At 48.4% G+C, this 26,234-nt stretch overlaps 1 protein-coding gene across 5 annotated transcripts in view; it reads right to left on the bottom strand.

Annotated features, from left to right (window-relative positions):
• Nucleotides 1–26,234, bottom strand: part of LOC135917824 (uncharacterized) — a 205,080-nt gene that overhangs the window by 20,761 nt on the left and 158,085 nt on the right. For all 5 annotated transcript variants that reach the window (XM_065451423.2, XM_065451422.2, XM_065451425.2 and 2 more), the window contains 2 exons: nt 18,407–18,554; nt 6,061–6,279 (listed from right to left, as the gene is read on the bottom strand). In XM_065451423.2, coding sequence (XP_065307495.1) covers nt 6,061–6,279; nt 18,407–18,554 — 367 coding nt within the window. The remainder of the gene's footprint in view (nt 1–6,060; nt 6,280–18,406; nt 18,555–26,234) is intronic.

Here is a 26,234-nt window from a genome sequence, read left to right on the forward strand (position 1 = left end):
TGATAGCGAAGAGAGCGCGAGGACTAAAGCAGAGGAGGAGCGTGCAACGGAACTATGGGGCGTAAAGCGGAGCAGCAACATATGGCGCAAGCGTGAGGAGAAAGCGTAGAGCCGCGCAACACGGGTTCTGAACTGACAACCGCAACGAGATAGCGCCCGAGCAGCCCACAGTCATCGGTTGACCGATGATGTCATCGATAAGGCATGTGGCGAGCGCACCCACTGACACCATATATGGAAGCAAAGCGCTGCATGAGCGAAGATCTGTTTGCAGCGACTACGGTGAATCGCGCCTACTGGTCGCCCACGCTCTGCCTCTCGCGATCCCAGAATCAGCAAGGAACTGGCTCCACCGCTTCATTTGCAATGTGCCGCATGAGACAGCTAGGCCATGTTAGCCCGGTTACTCACAACGTTCAATTCTCTTTATAAGCCATGTGCCTATATAACTATACAAACTATTGACACCCGAAATGAAAACAGATGTAGAGATTCACTGCAATTTCAAATTACGGTGTATCCTAATTGTCTGTGTTTTTTTAAAGCGTAAGCATTTTTATGCCTATCCAACGACGGAACTCACCAGACACCTAGGACGATCGCTTTCAATATAGGGCCCGCAGAAGCGAGCGAATTGACTTTCGTGCTGCCTTACACATCAAAGCGAAATAAGCAGCAAGAAAGCAGCGCACACACATATATCCACCCGAAGCAGATCACCATCAAGTCAGGGCCCACGCTGACGCGCCATACGCACCGCAGCCGGAGTACGGTTGATAATGATTCGCATTGAGATGAGGCAGCATCATTCACCACGTCTAGCGTACGTGGTATAGCAAACGGGACACTGTCAAGTTACGTCGCGAACTAAAGCATGCATCGGTCAGTGCTCATCTTCCACGAAGTAGCGGCATCACCCAAATGCACCATCATCCAATTTGAATGTAAACAGAAGACACAGTGCACATAACAGATGCATATACTTTGCTTCATTTGCTACATCTCTCTCGTCATTTCATCCTGCGTCCACACCCTATGAGAGTTATTTATAAGTGAACTTTGATACTACTCGCCTCTTTTTCGTCAGCTCATGCTAGTCTGTGTTAACATTTTGGTGTTGCGACCACACTTCGCAGTTTCACAATTATTTCATGGTGATTCGGGTGCTTATACGAAACAGCAGCTGTTTAGTTCTAAATGCTTGCACATCAAATATATAAACACCATAGGAGATTCTGCGTGTAATAATCGTATTCGGTGAATGTACGCGTGTTGGTATTCATGACGCCGCATTCATGACGCCACTTAGTGGAGGCGTGGTTGTATTCACAAAGTATCTATGGTTTATTTTTTTCCCTTCATTATTACAAATAAATCATAAATTGAGCTCTGGGTGCTTGCAATTTCACTCTTGATGAAGGCCGGAGCCCGGTCGAAACATCGCTAATAAAATTGTTTTGTCTTTTCACGCGCACCTCCAGACCTTTCAGAGCATTGTATATGTATAGAGGGTGTTTCATCCAGTTCGGGCAGAGTACCAAAAACGAAAGTAGGTGCTACGCCTGTCGGATTGGCGAAGTATTGTCGTGAGCCATATGGAGCAAGGCATGGTGCCTTTTCAGTGCGCCAAGCTGGGTATTCAAAGAAGGTTGCTTAATTAACTTTTTAAATATTGACTCTGGTGAAAGATCTTCAATATGAAAGTTGTAACGCTTGTTCAGAAATATCTCTTTATTTTGCCTATGCTAAAATATTTGCCTTGTTTCACTTCCCCAGTCATTCTTTAAAGTGAGCGAAATTGAAAAAGCCATGTGACTGCCGGCTAACGTGGGGCGCTGTCGATGATTGAACTGACGGAACAGACTGTCCGCGACCGCGATGGACTGCTATGCTCCGGAGGCAGCATGTATTTTGCTTACGTCTTTCATCACACTGTCAGCCTCCCCCCCTCCATCATCTTTCTTTATTGCTACGAAATGAAAAGAAAAAAATGCGTGCGCTGCGTCAAATCTTGCCTTCGTTTCCATATCGCATACGAAATTGACGGTCGTTTATTTCTCTGAAGAATTTCTTGCTTAAAACGATATTCCCCTTTTGTTCATTGACGTACATCGCAGTCACCGATAGCCTCTTCAATGGAATTCTGTGTGCGAAGCAGCCTTTGCTATTTCGTTCAACTCACATTTGGGGGCGCTAAATGCGCGGCGCGTCCGCCGGCAGTCACGTGGTGCTCTTTTTGTATTACGCGCATGTTAAAGAAAGGATGGAAAAGAATTCAACTGGGTAGTCTGCTCAGCATAGATGAAATATTCAGATGTTTCTGAACAAGTGCTACAACATTTTTATTGCAGATATTTAGCGAGACTTAATTCAAAAAATCGTCATCATCATCATCAGCAGCAGCAGCCGGGTTTGGGCACTGCAGGGCAAAGGTATCTCCCATACTTCACCAATTACCCTAGTCATGCACTAATTGCAGCCATGTTGTCCCTGCAAAATTCTTAATCTCATCCGTCCATACAACTTTCTGCTGCCGCCTGCTACGCTTCCCTTCTCTTGGAATCCAGTCCGTAACCTTTAAGGACCATCGATTATCTTCCCTCCTCATTACGGGCTCTGCCCATACCCATTTCTTTATCTCGATTTCAACTAAGATGTCATTAACCCGCGCTTGTCCCCTAACCCGATCTGCTCTCTTCTTACCCCTTAAAGCTATCGCACCATTCCTCTTTCCATAGCTCGCTGCGTCGTCCTCAATTTAGGCAGAGCCCTTTCCTTAGCTTCCATGATTCTGCCCCGTAGATGAGTACTGGTAAGACACAGCTGTCATACACGTTCCTTTTGAGGGATAATGGCAAGCTGTTGTTCATGACCTGAGAATGCCCGCCAAACGTACACCTGCCTATTCCTATTCTTACGATGATTTCAGTCTCATGATCCGGATTCACGGTCACTACCTGTCCTAAGTATATGTATTCCCTTACCACTTCCAGTACGTCGCTGCCTAACGTAAACTGCTGTTGTCTTCCAAAACTGTGAAACAATGCTTTAGTTTTCTGCAGAATAATTTTTACACCCACCCTTCTGCTTTGCCTGTCCAGGTCCTGAGCATGCATTGCAATTGGTCCCCTGATTAACTAAGCAAGGCAATATCATCGGTGAATCGCAAGTTAATAAGGTATTCTCCATTAATTCTTATTCCCAATTCTTCCCAATCCAGGTCTCTGAATACATTATGTAAACACGATGTGAATAGCATTGGAGAGATCGTATCTCCATGCATGACGCCCTTCTTTTTTGGCATTTTGTTACTTTCTCTATGGAGGAGTACGGTGGCTGTGAAGCCCCTATAGATATCGTTCAGCATTTTTACATATGGCTCGTCTACACCCTGATTTCGTAATGCCTCAATGACTGCTGACATTTCGACTGAATCAAATGCTTTATCGTAATCAATGAAAGCTATATATTAGGGTTGGTTATATTCCGCACATTTCTCTATCACCTGATTGATAGTGTGAATAGGGTCTACTGCTGAGTATTCTTTACGGAATCCAGCCTGGTCCTTTGCTTGACAGAAGTCTAAAATTTTCCTGATTCTATTTGCGATTACACTAGTAAATAGCTTGTAGGCAACTGACAATAGGCTGATCGTTCTATAAGTTTTCAAGTCTTTGGCGTGTCCTTTGTCATGGATTAAGATTATGTTGGCGTTCTTTGAAGATTCCGGTACGCTCGAGGTCATGAGGCATTGCGTATACAGGGTGAACAGTTTTTCCAGAACAATCTGCCCACCATATTTTAACAAATCAGCTCTTACCTGATCTTCCCCAGCTGCCTTCCCCCATTGCATAACTCCCAAGGCTTTCTTTTACTTCTTTCGGCGTTACTTGTAGAATGTCAAATTCCTCCAGACTACTCCCTCTTCCATTTTTGTCGCGGTTGCCACTGGTACTGTATAAATCTTTATAGAACCCCTCAACCACTTCAACTATTGTATCCCCATTAGTAATGACATTACCGGCTTTGTCTCTTAATGCATGCACCTGATTTTTGCCTATTCCCACTTTATTCTTCAGCTGCTTTTAGGCTTCCTCCGTTCCTGAGAGCATGCTCAATTCCATCCATATTATACTTCCTTATGTCCGCTATCTTACGCTTGCTGATATACTTCGAAATTTCGGCCAGTGCTATGGTAGCTTTAAAGTTAGAGTTTTTTATACAATAATCGCATCTTTCGTCCCCTGCGACAGCTTACTGGTATCCTGTCTAACGGAGTTAACACCGACTTCTGTTGCACACTCTTTAACGATGCCCATAAGATTGTTCTTCACTGCTTCAACACTGACGTCCTCTTCCTGAATTAAAGCCGAATAGCTGTTCTGTAGCTTGATCTGGAATTCCTCCATTTTCTTTCTTAGCGCTAACTATTTGATCGACTTCTGATGTACCAGTTTCTTCAGTTCCTTCTACAAGTCTCGGCTAATTCGAGATCTTAACATCCGATGGTCACTGCAGCGCACCTTGCCGAACACGTCCACATATTGTATGAAGCCAGGCTTAGCGCAGAGTGTTAAGTTTATTTCATTTCTAGTCTCGGCATTCGGGCTCCTCCACGTCCACTTTCGATTATACCGCTTGCGAAAAAAGGTGTTCATTGTCCGCGAATTATCGTGTTCTGCAAATTCTACTTATAACTCTCCCCTGCTATGCCTATACCCTATGCCATATTCCCCAACTGACTTGTCTCCAGCCTAATTTTTGCCTACCATAGCATTGAAGTCGCCCATCAGTATAATGTATTTTGCTTTGACTATACCCATCGCCGATTCTACGTCTTCATAGAAGCTTTCGACATCCTGGTCATCATGACTGGATGTAGGCGCGTAGACCTTTACGACCTTTATTTGTAAAAAAAAGTTAAGCAATCTATTTTATTACTCAGCTTGGCGGACTGATAAATATAAGACAAGCTTCATATGGCTCAGGGCAATACCGCGGCAATTCGAAACGTGTAGCATCTGCTTTCTTTTATACTTGGCCCATGTTAGTCTAATCACCCTGTATATATGCATGTGCATACTTACATGCATGACTACATGCATACATTTATTAATAAAGGAAAAATCAGACATCCACCCGGTCGTAGCAATTGCTACAAAGGAAACCCATACGGGTTCTTCGAAAGGAAAGCTTCAGATTTCAAGAAAATTTCATCCTGCTGGTCCGGGACTCGAACCCACCGCCTTTCCAGAGCAGGCACTCTACCGTCTGAGCTAACCTTTGTAGCGATTGCTACGAGCGGCTGGATGTCTGACTTTCCCTTTAAATATTACTTCTCTCCACCTTGCGGATTTCCGCAGAACTACTGCGTCATGCACACACACACACACACACAGGCATACATACATACATACATACATACACAAACACACGCATACATACATACATACATACATACACAAACACACGCATACACACACACAAACACACGCATACACACACACACACAGGCATACATACATACATACATACATACATACACACAGGCATACATACATACATACATACATACACACACACACACACACACACACACACACATACATACATACATACATACATACATACATACATACATACATACATACATACATACATACATACATACATACATACATACATACATACACACATACACACATACATACATACATACGTACATACATACACATACATACACACACATACATACACACACATACACACACACACACACACACACACATACATACATACATACATACATACATACATACATACATACATACATACATACATACATACATACATACATACATACATACATACATACATACATACATACATACATACATACATACATACATACATACATACATACATACATACATACATACATACATACATACATACATACATACATACATACATACATACATACATACATACATACATACATACATACATACATACATACTGAATTTCACCATCATGAAAACAAACACTGCTTTTACGCACCTTGGCAATGTAAGTGATCTGATTATACCAGGCAATGTTCCGTTTATCGCATGCCCATCCGCATTTGTTGCCTAGGGTGTAGCCTGTTGGACCATGGCTGGATATGCTACCCTGTTCACATGGCGTATACCAACGGCCGGACATGCCCGAGGACACAGCATACTTCAAGGTGTGGGGCCATTCCTGGTGGTGCCTGGCAAGGATACCAAGGCTGATGCCCTGCACATTGAAGGAGAAAGGGCAGGAAGACAAGAATAGGCGGCAGCAAACTAGTTCGTCTCAATTGGGGTTACCACCACCACCATGAGTGCTATACATTTAGTGTTGCATCCACAGCTGCTCTTCTACACCTTCTCTGAACTCCTGTGCCGGAAGCGATATACGAAGATTGCTGGTAATTTGAGCTTTTTTGCCGGAGGCACTACCGTCTGCCGAAACAAGCCAGCGCCGTTTTATTCTCGTGATCAAGCCGGCCAGATGAAATCACTGGCTTATTCTATTGGGCGAAAAAGAGCCATCAAAAACGACCTTAAAGTGTTAGTGCAAGGACAGCTGCATTCCAGTGTACCAACAGGAGCAGGAGCGCTGTAGAAGAGGAGCGACTCGGTGACATCAAAAGAAGTGGAGTGCAGTTGGAGCCGCTTGCGTGCGAAAAGCTGTGCGCGAAGGCAATCACGTGACACAAGCACGCCATATCACTTTATTTTTGTTGTGTTGCTGTCGTTATAGTTCTGGGTGCGGCAGCGACAGGGAATGAAAATTGAAGTAGGCGTAATTATCACCATTCAAAGGCACAGTCTCGTCACGCGATGCACATGCTCTCTGACATGCCCGTCGCATATGCTCTCTGAGTGTCCGGATCGTTTCAATGGGGCAGCCAGCAGTTGCACCCTTGCTGCGGTATTGCTCTGCTCATTTCTGCGTTTTACGTGTGCTCCTTTTCTGTAAAGGGTATTCGTCTGAACTGCAGTGCGCAGACGAGTGTCTAGTGGTCGAGCAATCCCGAGCAGTCATTCTTCAGCGAATGGGGTGGCTTAAGAAATCTCAGAGAAGCTTTCGTTCAATGAAAGATGTTTAGAAATGCGGTATGGAAGTAGCTTTGTGGCTGCCTCGTGGTACAGGATGACCAAAGAAGCCTCCACTAAAGGCCCTTGAATAAGGAAGCTTACAGAATTAACATATGCTGGCACAAAGGCAATGGGTCTTAATACTTAGGTGAGAGATCAATAAGAATTTGATCCTTTGTACACTCAAAGCGGCCGATACAACTCTGTAATTGGTACTGCCATGTTCAAGTGTACAGTCTGTCCTTAGATACCTTAACACATATCTTTTACTTGGACAAAAGTGTGCCTATTTGTATAAAACTATTTATTATGACGTATGCATTTATGCGGACTTCATCTTCATCTGTAAAAAGTCATCATCAATCATCGGCACGTGTTCGTTATCCCGTCAGCGCCATTTTCCCTTCTTGGAATAAAGCGTGCTCTCGACCATGACATTTCAAGTGGTGGAGGCGCTTCAAGATCCCTTCGACCTCACTCTTCTTCAAGATCTCTCCTGGAGGTAAGTTCGAGACGCCGCTTACGCCAAGAGGCCGCCATGTGGCAAGGCCAGCCCGCAGCATCCATCAGCTTGGTTAAATTTCCATCCACCCCCACTCCCAGCCCTGCCAACAACCAGTATCGCGATCCTGAAATGTTCTCTGGCTTGCCTGGAGAGGACGTTGCAGACTGGTTCGACAACTACTATCGTGTCAGCAAATACAACTGGAACGACAAATCGAAGTTAAAGAAGGTACCATTTTACGTCTCTCAAGTAGCCAAGACATGGTTCCTGAATCACAACAGAGACTTCCGTGATATGTCGTCTTTAAAGGAGCAGCTACGGCGGATTTTGGTACACCCACGGTCCGTTCGAAAGATGCGAAAAAGAGGCTGTCTGAGCGCGTCCAGATTCGTGGCGAATCGTATATCTCGTATATTGAGGACATCCTCGCGCTTTGCGCCATATCGACATTGCCAAGCCAGAAACGGACCGCGTGCGACACCTTCTTAAGGGCATAGGATCTGCTGCCTTCAATGCACTCGTCGCTCAAAATCCTTCGACGGTGTCGGACGTAGTCTCCGTCTGTCAGCCCCTCGACGCCCTGCAATCAATCCGCTTGCAACCGGACACTTCCGACAACCTCGTTGCAAACAGTATTGAGCTCCGGTCTCTAATTCGAGCCATAATTATTCAGGAACTGCAAGCACATGGCCCACCCCCTTGCAGCAGCGCTCACGCCCAACCTGCTTCTCCTGACCTTCGCGGCATTATTAAGGAGGAATTGGTCTCCCTGCAGAACGCCGCCCAAGCCAACGCTTCTCCTTGCTCACAATCGGCTTCTTACACCCAGGTCGCTTCAATGCCAACCGCACCGTCTACAATCACACCGCCTGCGCATCTTCACAATCACCTGGCCCGTTTAGTCGCCCGATCTCCCAGGCTGCCTTACTACTCTGCCTGGCGTTGGTCGAGGCCTATCTGCTATTACTGCGGCTTTCGAGGACATATCTCAGGGTTTTGCCGACGCCGCCAGCAAGACGAACGTCGTGGTCATGCTGCCTTTGAACTTGGTGAGCCACTTCCTCGCGTCTACTGCACTTAAGACGATAATCCTCCCCTTCGCCGATCTCCATCTCCGGCCGACTTCTCCAACACCGCCCACAACACACGTGTCTCGAGACGCCGCTCCCTATCACGGCTCTGACGTTCTGTTTCGCCACTTCGGCCTGTCTCCCAACTCCATGTCCAACGACCGGAAAACTAAACAGTGCAGTTCTTGGAGGGAAAACTGCATCGCCACGAAGCGCTCCAAATCCTTTGGCACGTCCTTTGAACATGTTATTGGTGTCTGCGGAGGGTGTGCGTTTGTAAGCTCTGATTGACACGGGATCTACTATATCCGTTATGCGTGCGGACCTGTGCTCTCGTCTGCGGAAAGTGAAGACGCCTTATGTTGCATCATTCTTGATTAGGTCTAATGGAGCAATCATTCGGGCACCAGCCCAATATACAGCAAGCGTCTTTATTGATGGTATCCTTCATTACATTAAGTTCGCCATTTTATTCCCCGTGCGCTCATGAACTACATTTAGGTTGGGACTTCCTCTCATCAGTGTCCGCTTTGATCTCTTGCCGTCATCGTGTAGTCCATATGACCGAGATAGTTCATTGTAGTGGGAGTTCCGATGAGCCATGACTGCGTTTTCTCGCTGCTGCCGATTCTGTACTCTCTCCCGGCCACGAGCAAATCATGACTCTCTCTTCTACGGACATTACTAATGGCGACGTGGTCATTACTCTTTACGGCTGCTGCCTTGACCGTGGGATTGTCTTTGCTTCCTGCCTGGTTGGGTTCAAAGAAAGTTCTGCATTAATCATAGCCTCAAACCCGACCACTGAGCTAATCCTCCTACCTCAAGGCTCTGCAGTGACCTGTTATGTGGACACACAGCCAGTTTCCCTGCTCCCTCTTGCCGCTTCACAAGCTCTTGCTCAACCGGGTAAATCTGCTTCATCTGCCCTTGCTCCCGTGATAAGTTTTAACCTTACTGCTGTTATGAGTGAAGCGTTACAACAATTGCTCAGGAAGCATCAGGCCTCTTTTGATATAATGCTTCGTCACTCGGACAGACCTTCATTGCCTCCCATCTTATCGACACGGATGGCCAGCAGCACGCCGTCGTCCCTACCGAGACTCTTCGACCGAACCCAAAATAATCGAGGAAAACGTCACCCATACGCTGAAAAAAAAAACGTCATACGTCCCTACGCGACTCTTGGTCATCAACCGCCATTTTAGTCCAGAAGAAGGATGGATCGGTACGATTTTGTGTTGACAACCACGCGCTAAACAAGATCACCAGTTAGGATGTATATGCGATGCCCCGTATCGATGACGTCCTTGATACTTTGCAAGGCCGCAATACTTTTCCAGCCTTGATCTTCGCTCGAGATATTGGCAAATTCCTATGCACGAAGCGCACAAAGAAAGGACCGCCTTTTCTACCCCGGACGGTATTTACGAGTTTAACGTAATGCCTTTCGGCCTATGTAATGCTCCCGCCACATTTGAAAGAATGATCGACAGTGGTGTTCGCGGCCTCAAGTGGAAAACTTGTCTATGCTGTCTCGACAACGTCATCGTGTTTTCCTCGACTTTCATTGACCATCTGAAACACTTAGATGAAGTGCTCACATGTCTTTCTAATGCCGGACTTCAACTAAACAAGAGGAAGTGCCGTTTCGCTAGCGCAAAGATTAAAGTCCTGGGCCATCTTGTTCGCAAAGATGGCATCCAGCCCGATCCGGGCAAAATTTCCACAGTGCTCAACTTTTCATGCCCAGTTCGTGCAAAAGAATTGCGCAGCTTCCTTGGACTCTCCTCATACTTTCGATGTTTTATACGGTACTTCGCCAGCATTGCCTCATCCCTCCACAAGCTCCTTGCTAGTTACAATTACTTCGATTGAACTAATCAGTGTGCAGCCGCGTTCCAAGAACTCAAGCGCACTCACATCCCCACCTGGTTTTGTCATTGTGACGACAAGGCGCCCATATTACTGCATACTGACGCTAGTGGTCAAGAAATTGGTGCTGTACTGCTGCAGCGCGACCATGAATTTTGCGAAAGGGTTACTGCATATACCAGCTGCATTCTCACTTCTGCGGAAAAGAAGTACTCGTTAAGCGAGCAAGAGTGCTTGGCTGTCATATGGTCCATTCAGAAATTTCGTCCATACCTGCACGGTCGACATTTCACGGTTGTAACCGACCACCATGCCCTATGTTGGTTGTCGACAAAAACTTGTCTGGACGCCTTGCCGCTGGATACTCCGAGTGCAAGCACACGATTTCGACGTCATATACAAGTCCGGAAGGAAGCACCAAGATGCCGATGCTCTTTCACGATGCCCATCACCACCATCGTCGGAGAACATCACATCCCCTTGTCAAATTGGCCGCATGGAGGACGCATCATCTACTACATCGATTTCCTCCTTGACTCCATCAAACCGCCCTTCAGTGCTTTCCGCTGACCAGCGCACCGATTCTTATTGCCAAGGTATTATCAATAGCCTTAGCAGTGTTTGATCTCCACCCAATGCCAAGCTACGGAAACAGCTCAAACTGTTCAAGCTCCTCGAAGACGACGTGCTCTACTGGTGCATACTTCACCCGAAAGGCTACGGTCGGTTCAAAGATCATGGAAGAGATGACGTTTCATTCCAAGAAGGAAAAATGGCGCCGACGCAGAAACTAACATAAGCCGATTATTGATGATAACTTTGTACAGATGAAGGTGAAGTCCGCATAAATGCTTACACTAATAATGTTCGAATAAGCTTAAATTCTTTTGATGAATTGAAAATTTCGCGCGGGGCTTCTGGCGATCGCCATCGAGCAAACACGCATAGAATGCGTCTCAGCCATAACGTACTGGTTTATTTAGCGAGGACGGGTCAAGGGTGCTTTCGGAATACACTTGCATGATTGGAGGTAAGGGAGCGCGAATAGTTGCTCGCATCTGGTTGGAAAGTAGCACAAGAAAAGAAGTAAGGCTTCAAAATTTGATCGAAAGGGTCACATATTCAACATACGCGAAAAATGCCCAGAAATTCAGCTGGAAGAATATCGGTTTCCGTATGCACCCTTTGCAGAGTATGTGCACACGCTATGCGAAAGAGATGAGTTCGGTTGTAACCACCGGTAAGTTGTTCTTTCATTCATCGCCATTTTTCTTTACCTTACAGGAAACATTCATATTGCGAACAACACCATGCTGCTGTAAGGAAATGTTGGGTTGCGACTGCCACAGTGTAGGATAGACATGCGCACGTTTTAATATCCGCTTGTCCGCTCCGACGTATTAATTTATCTCTGCAGTTTTTTTTTCAGTGTTGCTTCACAGAACATCGCCAAAGCAACATACAGCTGCGCGCCTTCACCCAAACAGTGCGATTATACGGGGACATTTAAGGAAGAATGCATGCATGAGAACACAAACATCAGTATGGCATTGAGAGTGCAACTCCACCTATGACCACAGCAGCATCGTAGTCATGCCGACAGCTAGCCACGTTAACGCTCATTATCAGAGTTAACTACAGTAAGTTGGATTTACGAGTCAACCAGTATGTTGAAAAGAATATGTCCGGCGCACACATGGCAACATATTTGCCTTAATCAGAAGGTATAGCAAGCCGCATTACGAGAAAATCCGTCAGCGTAGGCGTGATCCACACATGGCAACAAAAATTGCCGTTGACGTAAGGAGTAAAAACGCGTCAAAGAAGGCTCCGATTGACGTCAACTTTCCTAGAGAGGTTTCTGTAGATTAAATTACAGGCTTCGAAAATAAATTTTGTTAAATTGCGCTCCGGTTTGAGATCAAGCCTTACCATTGTAAGAATCGTTGGAATTTTTATTCTGTACAACTCACTTAAAGCCTTGTCGGCAACATCATTCACCTGTTTGGGTTAACTATAGAAAGCCGGTTAATATTTACTTCACCGAGTTGAGACAATAATATAGTGGAATTTTGTAACACTCCGTAGGCCACATTTAGTGCATTCGGGATTTCGATGCCAGTAGACAAGATGTCGTAGCGTGCCTCACTTCTCAGTTTAATTCTCCTTTATTTTTGTAGCTTGCTCTGATGGAGTCCTGAATTACAGAAGGCAAGATATAAGTTGTTACCTGGTATCTAAGGCGTCTTTTGATCGTCACTATCACTTGTGACAGAATAGTCAACCACTCATTCGTGAGAGAAACTCGAAATCTTTTCCCAAAAATATCACACGTATTTTGTTGCGGGAAATGAAGTTTGCTTCTTCATGGCTGTTGCGATGGTTGACGGGTGGAGGCAACGCCCCTCCCGTAGTGAACGAGACAGTCGTTCCAGCTGAAGAACCCCGGGTTTAATCACGCTCGGAAATATAAAGAAAAGATAAGGGGAGAGGGAAGGTGTGACAGAAAGAGTGCGCACATGCGCACTGAAGGAAATAGCTTGCTTGTCATGTTCATGGGTTACCGCATTTCTTCACCCTTAGTAATCAAAACGCACGACAGGTTTCTTTGATCGTGTGGAGCGACGTAGCTCCTGAAGGTTGCGCTTCTGGTATTTTTTCAGGTGTTTCAGAGGTCCTTGGTTCCTTTAATACCGGGGAACCCGTTGTAGGAAGCCTCGACAGGTCGACGGCTGCTGGGGTATCATCTGTGGTCCGCTTACGAACTTGATCCAAGTGGCGGCGGACAAGCCCTTCCGCAGTCCTAACATCCAGGAGGAGAGCGCCGGAAGTAGCTTCCACAGTGCCTGGGGCCCACTTATCGCCGACGCCATAATTTCACACGTACACATAATCTCCCGGTGCAAAGTTCCAGCTTGAGTCATTCACAGCTTTAGGAGGGCAGGCTCTGGGAGGAAAAGACATGTCCAGTCTTGTGCGCAACCGGTAACCTAACAGCATCTCTGAAGGAGAAGGGCCTCCTTGGTGTGGTGCGTTTCGATAATTGCACAACAGCCGGACCAACGACGTTATGATGCAACTGCTTCCTATCTTCTTCAAGCCTTCTTTGACGGTGCGCACGGCTCGCTCGGCTAGGCCATTACTGTGGGGGTGATAGGGGGGGGGGGGGGGGGTGCCCGAATATGTACTATTCCATTTCGCTTCATAAACTGCTCGTACTCCCAAGCTGTGAATGGCGTCCCGTTGTCTGACAGGACCGTTCGCGGTATACCGAAACGGCTAAATATTGTCCTGAGGGCATTAATGGTGCTGTGAGCGTTAGCCTGCGACATGGGAACCACCTCAATCCACTTTGTGTGTGAGTCGACGACTACCAGAATCATTTTCCCTTTGATTGGTCCCGCATAGTCGATATGCAAGCGCGACCAGCTTTCGCGCATATCGGGCCAACTTACTGGTTCTTTAGCCTGAGGCATCGGTAACGTTTGCACGCAGTGGTGGCAGGTCGCTGCAATGCGCTCGATGTCGTGGTCTAAGCCGGGCCACCAAAATAAAGACCTGGCTTTAGCCTTCATAGCGGACACGCCTTGGTGGGCTGCATGTAGTAGCTTTAGCACTTTCCCTCGCGCCTTTGTCGGCACTACAAGACGATGACGCCAGTAGAGCACTTCTTCAGAAACAGACGGCTCATGCCGTTTTTTGTAGAACTCTGCCATCTCTTTCGTTTCCATGTCAAAACTGCGTGGCCAACCTTCCCGTGTGTACTTGCGTACCTGTGAGAGTACCTCATCAGCGACGGCGAGTGCATTGAGTTCCTTTAAGGGCACGGCAGGCTGATCCCACTGGTCCAAGGTCAGTACAATTTGGGCCTCATCCTCCTGGTCCGCCTCGCCCTGTGACGGTTGAGGCAGGCGGCTCAGAACATCGGCATTGCACATGAATTTTCCAGGCTTATGTTGCAATCGATATCGGTAGGCCCCGAATATGATTGCCCATCGCTGAATGCGGGCAGCGGCCATAACCGGCGTTTGCCTGTCCGCTCTTAGGAGACCCAACAATGGCTGGTGGTCAGTTATTAGTGTGAATTGCCTGCCCAGCAGATAATCTCCGAGCCTCGTGACACCGTAGACGAGAGCTAATGCCTCAGGCTCGATCTGCGAGTAATTCTTTTCTGCGGCAGTGAGCGTCCGAGATCGGAATCTTAGGGGCTGATACTGTCCTGCAATGCGATGGAATAAAGCCGCTACCACGCTGTAGCGTGACGCATCAGCCTCCAAAAATAGCTCTTTTGCGGAGTCGAAGTGAGTCAGCACCGGAGCGGAACACAAAACGGCTTTAGCCTTCCGGAATGCCTCATCCTCAGGCCCTTCCTAAGACCATATCGATTTCTTTTCTAGAAGTCGGTATAAGGGGCTGAGGAGCGTGGACAGATTAGGCAAGAATTTGATATAAAAAGTGAGCATGCCCAAAAATGACCGAAGCTCCGTAACGTTTCTAGGAGTCGGAGCCAGCTTAATTGCCTCAATGTTCTTTTCTGACGGGTGCAGCCCTGCGGCATCAATTCTATGTCCTAGATACGTAACGGACGATTCGCCTAGTTGGCACTTGTCCGCCCGAAGCTTGATGCCGTATTCCCTGAAACGCTGCAGAACTGCTTGCAGATTCTTATTTGGCTGATCCTTCGCATCTGCTATTAAGACATCATCTAAGTACGCTTGAACCCCTGGAAGACCTTGCAGAACGTATTCAATCGTTCTTTGAAAAATCGCAGGTGCAGACGCGATCCCAAATGGCAGTCGATTATAGCAGAAGAGGCCCTTGTGTGTATTTATAACAGCTAATTTACGCAAATCTTCGTCTAGAAGAATTTGCTTGTAGGCATCGCGTAAATCCAAGATGCTGAACTGCTGTCCCCCGCGAAGCGTAACGAAAATGTCGTCTACTACAGGTAGAGGATACCTTTTCATTCCATAAACTTGGTTCAGTGTTACTTTAAAATCTCCACAGATGCGAACTGTCCCATCCCTTTTCAATACGGGAACCAGTGGGGTGGCCCATTTTGCATAGGAAACAGGCGAGATAATGCCGGCGGCCACGAGTCGGTCTAACTCGGCGGAGACCTTGTCTAACAGAGCGAACGGAACATTTCTTGCCTTGCAGAACCTTGGTGTTCCTCCATCCTTTATATGCAGCCGTGCGGGTGGCCCCTTGATGAGTCCCAAGCCCTCCGTGAAGAGGTCAGCGCACTGCTGCATCACGGGTGCTGCTCCTTTGCTCTCCAGCTTCACTTCGGTTGACTGCGACGTGATCTGAAGAAGCGGCGCCCCTTTTATTTCGAGTTTCTGCACTAAGTCACGGCCACAAAGGCTAGGGCCTTCGCAGTTCAACACTTCGAGATTGCAGTCAACTGTCGCAGACTGATAGGAAGCTTGCATTTGCAGAACGCCCAGCACTGGTAGCTTTCCAAGGTAACACGAAAGGGTTAGCGCAGCCTCACAAAACGGTGGCCACTTATGACGATGAGCTTCGTATATTGCTTTAGGCACCACGCAGACAGGCGAACCGGTGTCAGTTATCATTTTCAGCGGAATTACATTCCACGTGACAAGTTTCTGTATGGGCGGAACCAGACATTCACCACTTTTTACTGACCATATTTGCAATGCATTACTGCCGCTGTCTGCAATTTCAGCTGAACATTCGGTTATCGCCAAGGTTCGTTGGGCGGAAACAGTTCGCGAGCATACTCTCGCCAAGTGACCTTCTCGCCCGCATTTGTAACACCGGCGCCTTCGCAGCGAGCACGCAATGGCTTGATGCCCTTGTCTGCCAAAGTATCTACATTGTTGCACTGTCATACTCGGTTCATTTCTTGATATTGCGGGTTCCCCTTTCCGCTGAAAGTGGAGCCCATCGATGGCGTCACCTTGACTGCTTATCTGTTGCGAACCTAGCTCTGCGCTTTCTGCTGCTAGAGCAAGTGCTTCGGCTTCTGCGAGAGTCAAATCCTTCTTCACTAGTAGCTGTTTCTGCAAGTTTTTCAACCGCACTCCGCAAACGATGCGATCCCTCAGCATTCGCTGCAACATCGAAGAGAAATTGCAGTTATGGGCTATTCGACGAATTGCTACGATAAACGCCTGCATAGACTCTCCTTCTTGTTGGCTTCGATGAAAGAACTTGAAACTTTCCGATATCTCGTTAGGAGATGGATCATAGTGCTCATTCAAGTTTAAAACAACTTCTTCATAGCTTAGCGAGCTCGGTTTTCTAGGTGCTACTCTACCGCAAAGAATTTCCAAGGTCCTAGATCCTAACGCCGCAACCAACAAGGCTCACTTCTTGCTGTCGTCTGTAACCTCGTTTGCTTCAAAGTAAGCGTCGACTTTTACGAGGTATGCGTTCCACTTATCTGTGTCCTCTATGAAATCCGGAAGCTTGAGGGCCATGGTAGCGGCTGGGCTTAAGGGCGTCTTCGTGTTGTGGCTGGTGCCCGGTTGCTGTTGCGTATCCGGGGGGGTTCTCGTCGCCACTGTTGCGATGGTTGACGGGTGGAGGCAACGCCCCTCCCGTAGTGAACGAGACAGTCGTTCCAGCTGAAGAACCCCGGGTTTAATCACGCTCGGAAATATAAAGAAAAGATAAGGGGAGAGGGAAGGTGTGACAGAATGAGTGCGCACATGCGCACTGAAGGAAATAGCTTGCTTGTCATGTTCATGGGTTACCGCAATGGCCAACCTATGCGACCAACGTACTACGCAAAAACAACCCAGAAAATTGAGTGCCATCAAACTTTGTGAAGGTGGATGACCAGCGCAGCTGTTTAACGCACTATACACAGAGGTGACCTACAAAGTTGGAGAAAGGTACTAACATGTTTACTGTCCTGTTCTGTGGTCGTCGTGACTATAGGTACGCACGCACATTGGCTGATAACGTCTGTTAATAAATGTGTCCGTCACGTAAGACAATGAATGGCTCATACCCTTTTGAGCAATGGCTTAGACCACCCTAAACGCGGCCTTCCCATTAAGCCGATAGAAGAGAAGTGAAATTCTAAACTGGAACAGTGAGTGGCAACGCAGCCAGCTTCGGAAGATGACGACGCTCGAGCCATTGCTGATCATGATAGTTTTTTGCACAATGGAGCCAGATGCGAAAAAAGACGACAACGATGTACGCGCGAGCAGTGGCACTAGCGCGTTTGCGCGACTGGCACAGATAATTTTTAACAGTCCTATTTTGAAAAGAAGTCCAGGGAGACATCTTTCTTTTTATACAAAAACATTTGTTCTTGCCCTTCTGCTTCGGACCTCTTTGGGTTCCACGTGTGACAGCAGCGATTCAAGGGTGCGTTACAGGTCCCCGAGCCAACAGGTGCATCTGCCATGGGTTCCATCACAGAATACAAATCGTGAAAGAGTTTTTGACACCTAATATCTGCCTACAAGCGCAGTGTTATCGCATGCTTCACCGAAAATTTGGCTTCCCATTATGCATATGTTTGTCATCTTCTCTTCACTTCAATATCAAATATAGAAAAGCATCATTTCACATTTGAAAAGCATTCAAGTTTTGCTGGAGAAGACACTGTACAAGTCATCAAACTCAAGTGCTACCTAGCCATTGCCGCTTTCCTGTTAAGCTTCTGCTCCTGAAACGTTACTACTGATGCCTGTTCACCATTTTGGCTGCTCCTTTGCAATTAGTACCGGATGAACTACCCTTTCATATTTATTTTAGTCTCTATCACCTTACATGTCGAATATAAAACATAACATCGTAATTGCGCAAGACGCAGAAAGAAAACACAAAGTGTCACTGCTTACCATGCGGACGCCGTAGACAGTGCCATTTCTAAGGTGCATCAGGAGATCTGCGGTTAGTAAACTTGGTGGCACCATTGTGCAATTTTTGTCTTCAATGTTGGGGTATTCGTTGTGTACAAGAAGAACATATATATCCACCGGCACCTCTCTGCATGAAGACATGAATGAGAAATACTTCGTTAGCTGCTTTAAGTTAAGAATAGTTCTTCGTGGTAAATTAAGTGCCTTGCGTCACGGCTGCATGGTACGGGGTACTGGTTCCTCCGCACAGACTCGTCAGACGCATTTCACTAGTCGCGCAATAATGAAGCCACTTCTACGAGTTCCATGCGGAATAAAGTGAAAAATAATTTCCAATTCTCCGCAATTTTAACCATTAAGCTCAGCCATCGCTGCGAAAGGTAGCACTTTATCACATATTACGGCTGGTGCTTTTCTTTCGACATTTCACGATTCAATGTAAAAAGCTAGTGTAACAATGCAAATACTTTAATAATAACATGATATCCAAATTTTATAAACGCCATTGAGACAACTAATAAGGCAACTTCAATTAGGTTGCAGATTAAAGGTAACCTGCTGTACACCAAGTACACCAGGTACACCAAGTACACCAAGCACGAACACATCGATAACACATGAATTAGCACTAACTGATGCATATTTACATTGTTCGTACCGTTGGCCATAGCCTAAAATTTAAAACATTTCCAAGTAGAAATATTCGCTAATACCTTCAGAGAAAAAACATATTTGAATGCAGCATGACTAATTCAATATCAAGTGGTAAGAAATATATTGTGCAGGGTCTTATTCGTAAATAGAAGTCAGTAGAAAGTAATCATCGGGCATAGTGAGATGGGTAGCGTTTAGGCACAGGTTATGCATGCAGGTTGGTGTAAAATATTCAAACAAATTACACGTCTATAGAAAAAGCTTTTATTCTCTAACTACTTGCTTGCCACTTCAGGCAGTTTGTTGTACTTCCGTGCCATAAAACACTCAGCCGATTGCAATGGATTACAAAATAGTCGAAGTTTCGCCTGAAACACGAAGCATCGATTGCGATAGTAAATTGGTTGACAGCTAGCTATACGAAGTGGGTAGTAGATTTTGTGGAGAAAGGCCGATTAGGCGAGTTGGTGGCTTTCCAAATTACATGAAGGCAGTGCTGCCGACACAGGACAAAGAAAAAGAACGGGGACACACGCGGCACTCAGTTACAGCCTGTCTCATTACTATTTCTTCTCTCTCTCTCTCTTTGGACAGATGCTCCCACGTTACCCACTTTAGTAAGCGCTGAAAACAGAAAGCTGACGCCATGCATAGGCCCCACTTTTTCAAAATCTGCGTGAGCGAGAATAAACTTCTGGCATTACCCCTACGTTCTCACTTCTTTCATCCGTACTAATGCGCTGCTGTAAGTCGCATATGGAGGGTTTGAACTTCCGCAGGATTTTACCTGCAAGCTGCAGAATGACCGTGTCCTTGAACCCAGCCTTCCTCCAACACTGTAACACACTAATGCTCACGTTATGACGACAATATTTCACGACTGTCATGCGTATGCATCCGGAAACCATCCCGTTTTTCATAAGTTTTGAGTGACATGCCCCGTTGATCACCAGATGCCTCTCGCTTCTAGGAAAGTATTGCCAACATAGGAGGACTGTTTAGAAGGTGAGCGTCAAATCTGCTGCAATACGTAATTTTAACGCAACGCTTCAGTTTGGATGCGCGAAGTTGAGGCGCCATTTTCGGCTAAACCTCACACGCTTTGACTCGCACATGCAGCATACGGAGAGCGGCAACGATGTTATCGGCCTTGGACTTTATACGGAACGTCGCGACGACGCCGTCTGCGACGGCAGAAATGCACCTGGAGTGTGCGTGTAGTTTTTTATCACAATAAAAACTGGTGCTCGGGCCCCGTAGGGCAATCAAACATACACTGCGGGTATCAGGCGAGGCTTGCCGCACGTACGCACAGTAGCAGACGACATGCCGTAGCAAAATATTGACACGTGTATTTATATTTATCGGGCGACCAGGTTTCACCGCCTAACAAATCTTATCGCGCAGCGCGGGACGCGCTTGCATGTATCCGAAGTTTCTGGAAAGTTATCGATGCTTCTATCCGCGTGTCTGTTGTCGCCGAACCTTGTGTTATCAGATTTCATCGCGTGACATGAATGGTGTAGAACTTTGTGGAAGACACGCGGGTCCCATCAGGTAATCTGGAACATTCGACGACTGATCTATAAAAGCCGACGCGCTTGACCCGCTGATCAGATTTTCGACGATCGCCGACCGTGTTCGCCGCTATCGTTGTGCTATAAGTGTAGCCTGTTTTTGTGGGCACAGGTTCGCCCAATAAAAGTTAGTTTTCTCGTTCACAGTATTGCTACTGTGTTATTGCTTCTTTCTTCACCGTCACTACCACGTGACATCTGGTGGAGGTGCTTTTCGTCCATGTACAGGACGCCCCCGACAAGCCGTGATCCCAGCCCAGACCGCGAACAGAACACCAACGTAATCCCGGACCACCGAGCAAGCCGCCGTCTTCAACAACTGCCCCCGGAACACGGACTTCTACCTGAGAAGACCGAGAAGATTGTGGCCAAGGCAACCGCAATGGCAGCCCCAGCGTCCCCCATCGTCCTGCAGCAGCCCAGGGAACCACCGACGTTCCGCGGTTCCACATTTGAGGACCCGGAAACCTGGCTGGAAACGTATGAGAGGGTCGCTACGTTTAACAACTGGGCAAGCGACGACAAGCTACGACATGTCTATTTCGCATTGGAGGACGCCGCCAAGACGTGGTTCGAGAATCGAGAAGCCACCTTGACGACGTGGGACCTCTTCCGAAGCGGCTTCCTGAAAACATTTCAAAGCGTCGTGCGAAAAGAGCGAGCCCAAGCTCTACTGGAGACAAGAGCGCAGCTGCCGAATGAGACGATCGCGATTTTCACTGAGGAAATGAGCCGTCTGTTCCGCCACGCTGACCCAGAAATGTCCGAGGAGAAGAAAGTACGTCTACTGATGCGTGGCGTAAAGGAGGAACTTTTCGCCGGTATGGTAAGAAGTCCACCGAAGACCGTCGACGAGTTTCTTCGTGAGGCGACGAGCATCGAGAAGACACTGGAATTGCGGAACCGGCAATTTGACCGACGCACCAAGCCAACAAGCTACTCCGGAATTCAATCACTGGCCACGGACGATTTATGCGAGACCATCAGGGCCATCGTGCGCGAAGAACTGCGCAAGGTCTTGCCATCGTCGCAGCCTCAAGTGGCCTCGATCGCCGACGTCGTGAAAGAAGAGGTGCACCGATCGCTAGGAGTTCCTGAGGTGCAACCACAATTACCGCAGCCCCAGCCAGAAGCGATGACTTACGCCGCCATCGCACGCCGTGAAGCTCCCCCTCCGCGACAACGCCAGGTCCCTGTAACGCCGCAATTCCGTCGTCCACCGCCGCCGCCGCCAGCACGCCCACCCGTCGCCCAGCGCACCTACGCGAGGAAGACGGACATTTGGCGCGCCCCCGACCACCGCCCGCTCTGCTACCACTGCGGCGAAGCCGGGCACGTGTACCGCCGATGCCCATACCGCGACCTGGGATTGCGAGGCTTCGCCGTGAACGCACAGCGCCCGAGGGAAGGTGAACGCCCTCGTGACATCGCCGATTACCTCGCCGCTACTCAGTGGAGCCCTCGACGACCGTCCCGTTCGCCGTCACCAGGCCGCTACCTGTCGCCGCAGCACCGACCATACACCGGCCCAGCCCGGGGCCGCTCTGCGAGCCCATATCCGGAAAACTAAAAGCAGCAACCGATGGAGGTGCGGTTGCTGTTCGTCGAATTGACGAAGATCCTCCGCCGCCGACGAAGACGACGAAGAAACCGTCTCGACGACCTAATGACGACACGCCGCCGTCCCGACGAAGTCAGGAAGCCAAGACTACACCGACGAAAGACGACTTGACGAAGCGACGTTCCAGCTTCAGTTCAACACGACGCAGCCGTGATCCGACGCCACGACCTAACTGCAACGCCAGACAAAGAACCACCGACCTTGACGTGCTTCTCGACGGCCACGCAGTCACTGCCTTAGTCGACACAGGGGCCGATTACTCTGTAATGAGTGGACGCATCGCCGCCCAGTTGAAGAAGGTTAAGACTGCATGGGAGGGCCCCCAAATTCGGACCGCTGGAGGGCACCTCATTACGCCGACTGGAATCTGCACGGCAAGAATTACCATTCATGACCGGACTTACCCTGCCACCTTCGTTATCCTGCAACAGTGTTCACGAGACGTCATTCTCGGCATGGACTTCCTGAACCAACACGGCGCTATCATCGACCTGAAGTCGCAGTCAATAACGCTGTCGGAAGATCAAGCGATACCATCGGAGCGCCCTTGTAGCCACCACGCCTTGAGTGTGCTCGAAGATCAAGTGAGCATCCCGCCTCGCTCCAGCATCGTTATTTCGGTCGGCACCGAAACACCCGCTGACGTAGAAGGCGTCATCGAAGGCGACCAACGTCTACTACTCGACCGTGAAATTTGCGTCGCAAGAGGGATCGCTCGACTGCACGGAGGAAACACGAGAGTGTTGCTGACAAACTTCAGCCAGGAGTTCAAGCACATCAACAAGGGCACGACGATCGCATTCATCGAGGAAATACAGGAAACCAGCGATGCCTTCGTCCTCTCGGATTCTGTCGCATCTACCCCGACGACTGTAGTTCCCGAGCCAGACGTCAACATAAATCCAAGTCTCCCCGTGATTAAGCAGCAACAGCTCAGAAGTCTGCTTCGACGATACAAAGACTGCTTTTCGACGTCATCAAGGATTCGACAAACACCAGTCGCAAAGCATCGCATAATCACCGAAGAGAGCGCTCGACCACTACGCCAGAGCCCTTACCGAGTTTCGACGCGAGAACGCGAAGCTATAAGACAACAAGTCGACGAAATGCTGCGCGACGACATCATCCAGCCGTCGAAAAGCCCGTGGGCGTCTCCAGTTGTTTTAGTGAAGAAAAAGGACGGAACCCTACGTTTCTGCGTCGATTATCGTCGACTGAACAAAATCACGAAGAAAGACGTATACCCCCTCCCACGGATAGACGACGCATTAGATCGGCTCTGCAACGCTAAATACTTCTCATCGATGGACCTCAAGTCTGGCTACTGGCAAATAGAAGTCGACGAAAGGGATCGCGAAAAGACCGCCTTCATCACGCCAGACGGCCTCTATGAATTCAAGGTTATGCCGTTTGGACTGTGCTCGGCGCCTGCAACGTTCCAGCGCGTGATGGACACGGTTTTAGCAGGATTGAAGTGGCAGACCTGTCTTGTTTACTTGGATGACGTCGTCGTCTTCGCCGGAAATTTCGACGATCACCTTAAGCGGCTTGCGACAGTATTAGAGGCCATCAAGTCATCAGGGCTCACCCTGAAGCCGGAAAAGTGTCATTTCGCTTACGATGAGCTTCTATTCCTAGGCCATGTCATCAGCAAATCTGGAGTACGCCCCGACCCGCAGAAGACAGCTGCCATCGCAAAGTTCCCGCAGCCAATCGACAAGAAGGCAGTGCGCAGATTCCTTGGCATGTGTGCCTACTATAGGCGCTTTGTCAAGGACTTTTCACGCATCGCTGAGCCGCTGACGCAGCTAACTAAATGCGACGTCGAGTTCAAGTGGGAAACGCCGCAGGCCGAGGCATTTCAAGAACTCAAACGACGCATGCAGTCGCCGCCCGTACTTGCGCACTTCGACGAACACGCCGATACCGAAATCCACACTGACGCCAGTAGCCTAGGCCTCGGCGCCGTCCTGGTCCAGAGAAAAGATGGACATGAACACGTGATAGCTTACGCTAGCCGGTCGTTGTCAAAAGCGGAAGGCAATTATTCTACAACCGAAAAGGAATGCCTCGCCATCGTTTGGGCTACAGCGAAATTTCGCCCTTACCTATATGGCAGGCCATTCAAAGTCGTCAGCGACCATCACGCCTTGTGTTGGCTAGCGAATTTAAAGGATCCCTCAGGACGGCTGGCACGGTGGAGCCTCAGACTACAAGAATACGACATCACCGTAACATACAAGTCCGGACGAAAACACTCAGATGCCGATTGCCTATCCCGCGCCCCCATTGACCCGCCGCCGCAAGATGACGAGGATGACGACGCCTTCCTTGGAATAATAAGCGCGGAAGACTTCGCCGAACAACAACGAGCGGACCCGGAACTTAAAGGCCTCGTCGATTATTTGGAAGGGCACACCGACGTTGTCCCCAGGGCATTTAAGCGCGGATTATCTTCCTTCACGCTTCAAGACAGTCTACTCGTGAAGAAGAACTTCTCGCCAGTCCGCGCCAATTACCTTCTTGTTGTCCCGTCAGGACTTCGTCCAGAAGTATTGCATGCCCTACATGACGATCCGACCGCTGGACACCTCGGATTTTCCCGGACACTATCAAGGATACAAGAAAAGTATTATTGGCCGCGCCTGACCGCCGACGTCGCCCGTTATGTCAGAACATGCCGAGACTGTCAGCGACGCAAGACACCGCCGACAAGGCCAGCCGGATTACTACAGCCAATCGAGCCTCCTTGCCGACCATTCCAGCAGATCGGGATGGACTTGCTGGGACCCTTTCCGACGTCAATAACCAGAAATAAGTGGATCGTCGTGGCTACGGACTACCTCACCCGCTTCGCTGAAACAAAAGCACTGCCGAAAGGTAGCGCAGCCGAAGTGGCGAAATTCTTTATCGAAAACATCCTGCTGCGACATGGCGCCCCAGAAGTCCTCATCACCGACCGAGGAACGGCCTTTACAGCGGAGCTCACCCAAGCCATTCTGAAATACAGTCAGACAAGGCACAGGAGGACAACGGCTTACCACCCGCAGACGAATGGTCTTACGGAGCGGCTGAATAAGACCCTCGCCGACATGCTAGCGATGTACGTCGACGTCGAACACAAGACCTGGGATGCCGTCCTGCCGTACGTAACATTCGCTTATAACACGGCGGTGCAAGAAACAACACAGATCACGCCGTTCAAGTTGGTTTACGGCAGGAACCCGACGACGACGCTCGACGCCATGCTGCCGCACGTAACGGACGAAGAGAATCTTGACGTCGCTACCTATCTCCAGCGCGCCGAAGAAGCCCGACAGCTCGCCCGCCTGCGAATCAAGAACCAGCAGAGGACCGATAGCCGACACTACAATCTCCGACGACGCTTCGTCGAGTACCAGCCCGGCGACCGTGTTTGGGTATGGACCCCTATACGCCGACGAGGACTGAGCGAGAAGCTTTTGCGTCGCTATTTTGGACCGTACAAGATCATCCGACGTATTGGTGCACTGGACTACGAGGTCGTGCCAGACGGCATTTCGCTGTCACAGCGGCGCCGCTCACGACCTGAAATTGTCCACGTTGTGCGGCTCAAGCCGTACCACCAGCGTTGACGAACTTTGGGACTTCGCGTAACTGACCTTTGGACTTTATTTCTTTTCGTTGTTTTGTTACTTATGTTTAATAGGTGTCCCTTTGTGTTTCGCTCTCTTTGCAGCATCGGGACGATGCTTTTTAAGAGGGGGGTATTGACACGTGTATTTATATTTATCGGGCGACCAGGTTTCACCGCCTAACAAATCTTATCGCGCAGCGCGGGACGCGCTTGCATGTATCCGAAGTTTCTGGAAAGTTATCGATGCTTCTATCCGCGTGTCTGTTGTCGCCGAACCTTGTGTTATCAGATTTCATCGCGTGACATGAATGGTGTAGAACTTTGTGGAAGACACGCGGG

Source organism: Dermacentor albipictus, chromosome 3, assembly GCF_038994185.2.
Source record: "Dermacentor albipictus isolate Rhodes 1998 colony chromosome 3, USDA_Dalb.pri_finalv2, whole genome shotgun sequence".
Taxonomy (NCBI): domain Eukaryota; kingdom Metazoa; phylum Arthropoda; class Arachnida; order Ixodida; family Ixodidae; genus Dermacentor; species Dermacentor albipictus.